The sequence below is a fragment of the Eschrichtius robustus genome, chromosome 19, assembly GCF_028021215.1.
Source record: "Eschrichtius robustus isolate mEscRob2 chromosome 19, mEscRob2.pri, whole genome shotgun sequence".
Taxonomy (NCBI): domain Eukaryota; kingdom Metazoa; phylum Chordata; class Mammalia; order Artiodactyla; family Eschrichtiidae; genus Eschrichtius; species Eschrichtius robustus.
In genome coordinates, this window is record NC_090842.1 from 62975448 (window position 1) to 62981837 (window position 6390).

The 6390-nt window shown below is 55.2% G+C and overlaps 1 protein-coding gene across 3 annotated transcripts; it reads left to right on the plus strand.

Moving 5' to 3' along the window:
• The first annotated feature begins 28 nt into the window (after positions 1 to 28).
• PRRG2 (proline rich and Gla domain 2) lies at positions 29 to 6331 on the plus strand. 3 transcript variants are annotated; one of them, XM_068528300.1, is made up of 7 exons: positions 29 to 44; positions 1506 to 1602; positions 1794 to 1969; positions 2146 to 2185; positions 4223 to 4358; positions 5199 to 5342; positions 5760 to 6331. In XM_068528300.1, the coding sequence occupies exons 2-7, from the start codon at positions 1518 to 1520 to the stop codon at positions 5776 to 5778; spliced, it is 600 nt and encodes a 199-aa protein (XP_068384401.1). In that variant the 5' UTR covers positions 29 to 44; positions 1506 to 1517; the 3' UTR covers positions 5779 to 6331. The 3 variants fall into 3 exon arrangements, with proteins under 3 accessions (XP_068384401.1, XP_068384402.1, XP_068384400.1); XM_068528301.1 differs by lacking the exon at positions 29 to 44 and adding an exon at positions 77 to 105; XM_068528299.1 differs by lacking the exon at positions 29 to 44 and adding an exon at positions 578 to 845.
• Positions 6332 to 6390: the final 59 nt, after the last annotated feature.

Consider the following 6390-nt stretch of genomic DNA (forward strand, 5'->3'; position numbering starts at 1 on the left):
GAAGTAGATCTGCCCCTATTTGCGGAGGTATCTCTTCTGGCTTGGTAAGTGCTCCCTTCTTCTCTTCCTCCCTCCGGAAACGTGAGTGGCAAGTCGAAGGTTCCGGTCAGTGAAACTGGCGTGAATAGGGGGCGTGCTTAGCATATACTAGGCGTTTCCCTGCGCGGGTGATTTCCTGCTTGTAGCTAGGCTTTGCTTCTCCCCAAGCCTGTGTTTAAGGACTAATCACTTCGCCCAGAGATTGAAAAGCCCGCTTACCAAAGCATATCATCCACTTTTCTGCTGCAAAATAAGAGACAATAGAGAAGGGACAACTCCCTTGTCCCCACTTTATAAATGGAGCAGTTGAGAAATCGGAAGTCAGAGCCGTTCTCAGGAAGCAGGAATTTACTACGGCATACCCACCTACCCCCAGGGACCAAGGCACAAGTTTCCCGCCAGTTTCTAGATACCTAGATATCTGGAGACCTAGCTGTTTATTTCCCTAGCTCTGTCTGGCGAGCTCTCTGGGGGGAAATTGGATAGGCGGGGAGGGGGCGCCTGTCCAACTCCCTAAGTGCCCCACGGTGTCGGAGACCCTGGCCTCGCTACGGGGCTCTGGACCTTAGACCCTTAATCATAAGGTCCCTTTAAATACTTTGTCCCTTACCTGAGTCCCGCCCAGGGCAGGTAATCGCAAACCCCGCCCCTCTGGCCAGAAACCAGGATTGTGCCGACTATAGTGAGCAAGGTACCCCCTCCTTCCTCTCCCCTCCCTTCTCCCCTGTCCCCCTTCACGGCTGGCTGCAGCTGGCCGAGGAGGCCCTGATTAAGGAGGAGGGGACAGTGCTCACAAGTCTAGGCAGGTAAGTGAATGTCCCTGGAGGCAGAGCTTGGCTTGGGGACCCTGGCTACCTGGCTCCCTGCTCTTCTGGGACCCAGAAGTTGGGGCCCCCAAACCCAAGAGTCCAGGACCGCTGCCCCCTCCCCCAACTCCTGGACCCCAGGATACAGGCCTCTGGTTTTACCTCTCCTGTAATCTTTGATTCTGTGGCTGAATGTGGCAATGGGCACAGAGAGGTGGATATACATGGAAATTACCAGGAAGAAGGAATCCCTATCAATGGACATGTTTATGAGCTCCTACTTTGTGCCAAAAACCCATGCTGGGGGCTGCAGACACAGCAGAAAAAAAGATAAACTCCTGGCTCTGGTTTCTGGAGGGACACTGCCTTTGCTGAAATCCTGCCTCTGAATCTTGCAAACTGTATGAACTTGGGCAAGTTCTTTTACTTCTCTGTGCCTCAGTTTCCTCCTGTATCAAATGGAGATAATAATAGCACTGTGGTGAAAATGAAACTGAGTTGATAAAGGTAAATGACCTTGAACAGTGCCTGGTCCAGGATACAGGCCACGTAAGTATCTGCTATTATTATAATTCCTGGACCACAGAGTCCGGGTGGGGAGACCTGGCCTCATTCTCCAGGAGCTGAGGCACTTCTCATCTAACCACACCTGGTTCCTAGTGTCCACAAAATATGAGGAGCCACCCCTCTGTGCTGCTGCTGTACCTGGGATTGACCACCTGCCTGGACACCTCACCCAGTGGGGAGCAAGACCAAGGTGAGCGTTTGCGGGAAGAGCCGGAGTCCAGGCACAAACATCCACCTTCCTCTGGCCCAGGAAAAACCCTGCCTGCAGTTGCCTCCTCCCCCGGGACCCCATAGCTCTTCATCCCCTTAAGTTCTGGCTCCTTCATGTCCCCCATACTAGGAACCCTCCATTTTTCTGTCCCTTATGTCTTTTGGGTCCAGAAGTCTTCCTGGACTCCCCAGAGGCCCAGAGCTTCCTGGGCAGCCGTAGGCGGATTCCACGAGCCAACCACTGGGACCTGGAGCTGTTCACGCCAGGGAACCTGGAACGGGAGTGTCAAGAGGAGAGGTGTTCCTGGGAAGAGGCGCGGGAGTACTTTGAGGACAATACTCTGACGGTGAGGGCCTGGGGTCCCCGGAGTCCCTTTGTCTTCTCCAGGACCTGGGGCGGGGGTGTCCTGCCCCTCAGCTCCCTCTGCCCTCGTGCCTCAGAGATCATCAGGGCGGGCTGGTTTGGGGGTGTAGAATCTCCCAGTTGATGCCTTTCTGCCTTCTCTCCTCCTGCCCATTCAAGGAGCGCTTTTGGGAGAACTACATCTACAATGGCAAAGGAGGTGAGTCGGGGGAGCCCTCTCATTCTGTGCAACTAAGGCAGCTCCTTTCTGTGGAGGCTGAACGAACATCCCCCAGCCCAATCTCACCCCCTCCATGTTCCATGCTCCTGAGTTCCTGGAGGGGGTTGGTAAAGAAATCCCCTCCTCTGAGACTAGAGCCCTTGCCCGAGGAACCCACCACACCTTACTCGGGGTAGGTCCCATGTCCCCAGGAAGGAGGACAGTTGGAAGGAGAGGTTACAGCCCTGAGGCCTCAGGCTCAGAGGCCCTGGCCCACCTGAGCCCCTCTTTGGAGTCCAGAGCCCCACCCCCTTCTGCAGCTTGGTTGCTAGGGGGGTCGCTCCCTAGCAACGGGTCTGGGCTAGGCCAATTGGTGGAAACCTGTCTGTCCTCACCTGCCCGATCAGCCCAGCCCCAACCCCTCCTCTGAGTTCTGAGGCCCCATCGTGGCTGCAGCCTTGTTGCTAAGAGGGGGCTGCTCCTTAGCAACAAAGCCTGGCCAGGCTGGACCAAGGAAGACAGCAGCACTCACTACCTGGTTGGCTTCCCCTCCCCCACAACCCCATCCTGGCTTCAGCCTGGTTGCTAAGGAGGCCTTCTTCCTAGCAACCACACCTAGCCAAGCTCAGGACCCAAGGCCTCCTGCCCACAGGAGGACCCCCCTCCAGGCACCGGGCATCTCACCCCTGAGTGGCCTGGTTGCTAGGGGTGGTTCCACCTTAGCAACAGGCCCTAAGTCTGGGCTGAAGTCCTCACATTGGTTGCTAGGGGAGGTAACTGCTTTGCTACAGGCCTATCAAGGCCTGTTGGCTTCTCGAGTCCACCTGAAACATGTCTGAATCAGGAAGGCTGCTCCCCACCCACCCCCCCCACCCCACCCCCGCCTTCTTAGTGCAGCTTTTTGCTAAGAGGGCTAAAAGCCTGAGGTTTACTGTTTGAGGAAAGTCCCCCCTACCCAGTGCTAAAGGAAGTTTCCCCAGCAGCAAGACCTAGCAAGGCCTCACAAAGCCAGGGTCCTCCCTGTGCCCCACCCCCCTTTTCCTCAGACATGAAGCCTTGATTGCTAAAGGCGCTTCACCTTAGCCAAGGGTCCACATGAGTTCTAAACCCCAGCAATCTGTTTTTGAGGGGATGTCCCTACATTCCTTCTTGATAGATAAATTGTTCCTAGCCTTCTGGTAAGGCCTTGCCCCTCTTTAGCCTGGTTGGTAAAAGGTATTGCATTCCAGAGGGGACGGGGTTGCCAGATAAAATACAGGACAGCTCTCCCCCAGCCCAGTTAAATGTGAATTTCAAATACACAGGAATAATTTTTTAGTATAAGTATATCTCATATATTCCATGGGACGTACTTATACTAAAAAATTAGAATTCCCTGGCAGTCCAGTGGTTAGGACTCCGTGCTTTCACTGTAGGGGGCATGGACGGGTTCGATCCCTGGTCGGGGAACTAAGATCCTGCATGCTGTCTGCGGTGGCTAAAAAACAAAAATCCACTGTTTATGTAAAATTCACACTTAACTGGGTATCCTCATTATTATTTGCTAAATCTGGCAATGCTCAGTATGGGGGTTCAGAGAGTTGGCTGTCTGAACTCCCTACCCTAAGTAAGCATGTCAACTGCAATCTTAGGAGGGTTCTCTCTCCTCTTAGAGAGACAATTGCCCTATTTTCTAGTCTCAGATGAGGTTATCCCAGGTTTCTGCATTTAATTCATTGCATTTTTGCAACCTATCAGGGAGGGGTTATTATTCCCATTTTTGCAACCTATCAGGGAGGGGTTATTATTCCCATTTTTGCAACCTATCAGGGAGGGGTTATTATTCCCATTTTACAGAGCAGGAAATGGAGGCTCACAGAAATGAGTGAGGTGAGTTGCCTGAGTTCACACAGCTAGGAAGTGGCCCCAGCTCTGCCTTCTTGGCCAGTCGTCTTCCCTCAGGGGAAATGTGGAAAGGTTTCCCCTACCTCAGGGGAAGGTATCTGGATGTTGGAGAGGGTGACAGCCCCTAACGCTGTGCCCTCCTCCCCCCCATAGGACGTGGACGAGTGGACGTAGCAAGCATGGCTGTGGGACTGACAGTGGGCATCCTGCTCATGGTCCTGGCCAGCTTGGGAGCCTTTTGGTATCTGCATTGCCGTCAGGACCGAGGCCAGCAGCCCTGTCCTCAAGAGTAAGGGGGCTTTGGGGAGGAGGGGCTGGGGAGCAGGGAAGGGAGGAAGGGTCAACCTAAGGAGATGGGCCAGATTGGGGGCGGTTGGGCGCTGCTGAAAGATCTGAGGAGACCGTCACGTGGAGAGTGAGTCTGTGAGATTCTGTGTCCAGTTGTGGCATCTCTCTGACTATATCCACAGCACCTGGCACAAAGTAGGAACTCAATATTTGCTGCCTGGCTGTCTTTGCAGTACCAGTTTTATGTGTGATTATCATTCTGTGGGTATTGTACCTGGTGAGGCTGCAGCCTGTGGTCTGTGGGTGTCTGTGGGATGTCAGTTTCCATGGTGACAAGGTGTAGCTGTGTTTGTGTGTGCCTGTGTCAGTTGTCTAGGTGTGTCTCTCTCAGTGGCAGGGTCGAAGAGAGGGCTTGAGCATTAGTCTTGAAGTATAGTGGGTCTAAAGGTTTCTAGGAAGAGTTTATTGTTAAGAGTGGATCTGGGAAATTTGTGGCTGAGTGTATCTCTGTTGTGTCTGTCTGTTTCTTGTTTGTGTCTGCCTGCCTCTGCAGGGCTGCCTCTTTCTCCACGACTCTCTGCTTGTATCTGGAGCACGTGTGTCTGTGAACGAGTCTGTCTCAGCAGTTGTTGATTTCTGTGGCTGCCTGTCCCTGTGCATCTGCCTGTCACTTCGAGGTGCTTTTCTGTGTAGAGTCAGGTTGACGGTGACCCTCTTATTCCTTGGTCCACCTCCCTTCCACCTCTGTCTCCCCACCACCCTCAGTGTCTCTGTCTCCCTACGTCTTTCCTCCTTCTCCCAAGGCTCTCTATCCTGCTAACAGTGCACCTTCTGTCCCCAGGGCCGAGCTCATCAGCCCCCTGAGCTCTCTGAGCCCGCCGACGCCCCTGCCTCCACCTCCACCCCCACCCCCGGGCCTCCCCACCTACGAGCAGGCGCTGTTGGCCCCTGGGGTGCACGACGCACCACCGCCTCCCTACGCCAGGTATGGGGCTGGGCTTCTGCCTGGGGGCGGGGCACAGAGGGGAGGGCACTGCCGGAGGAGGGGCGCGGGCTTAGGGGCGGGATTTGGAATTTTGACCTTATTATCCGGGGCGAGGCTTGGAGGGCGGGGGCGTGGCCCAGCCGTGTGTGTGTGTCTTGGAGAGCGGGGGCGTGGCCTAGGCGTGTGTGTGTGCATGTGTGTGTGTGCGTGTAGTATTATAGGGGTGTGCGTGTGTGTGTGCGTGTGTGTGTGTGTAGTATTATAGGGTGTGTGTGTGTGTGTGTGTAGTATTACAGGGGGGGTGGGTCTTGTACCCAGAGGATAGGCTGAGACGCCCAGGTTGAGTCGGAGTGGTCTTGGTTGAGGGGGCAAAAACAGCCGGGCCTTTGACTCCCCACTGTGCCCCTCCCCTTGCAGCCTCAGGAGGCCGCGCTGAAGAGCTGTTTCGGAGCCGGGGTTCTCCGCACCGTGCCCCAGATTCACACCGGATTCCGGAAACCCCCAGGCCTCTTAAACTCCGGAGCTGAGCTTGGAGGGGTGATGGCAGTAGGGATCGTCCGGCCTGAGGCCTACCCTAACACACGTGTTTCCGCCGCGTACGGATACACGCAAGTTCCCGGGCAACGTGTTCCCGCGTCCCGGCGCCTCGCAGGCCCCCACGCTCTCCTAATGGTGGGGGTACCCACCAGCCCCGCCCCCGGGATAGGCGTGCGTGGAAACTCCGACTCAGGCGCGCAGTGCCTCGCAGACTCGCGTGTGAGCAAGTGTGACACGGCCATCGCTCTCAGTGTCACAGGCCACGGACAGGCAGAGCCCCGCCTGTGTTCACGCGTGTTTTCGTGTGCTCCCCGTGCGCGCACGGGGGCACTCTGCAATCCAGGGAAAGGGTGGGGGGCATATTTGCAAGCGTGCTTGGTTGGGGGGAGGCACACACTGCACCTGGGGGACTGGAATTGAGCTCTTTCCTTAAATAAAAACCCTTTGGAAAAGAGACCCAAAAGAGTGAAATAATGCAAAAAAAGACCCAACAAATAAACTGAACCGCATA

Bases quoted from the DNA above. Each gene is read 5' to 3' on its own strand.
- PRRG2 (XM_068528300.1), top strand. From the start codon at position 1,518: ATGAGGAGCCACCCCTCTGTGCTGCTGCTGTACCTGGGATTGACCACC. The intron at 2,186-4,222 runs GTGAGTCGGGGG...TCCCCCCCATAG, and splicing joins CATCTACAATGGCAAAGGAG to GACGTGGACGAGTGGACGTA. The intron at 4,359-5,198 runs GTAAGGGGGCTT...TTCTGTCCCCAG, and splicing joins CAGCAGCCCTGTCCTCAAGA to GGCCGAGCTCATCAGCCCCC.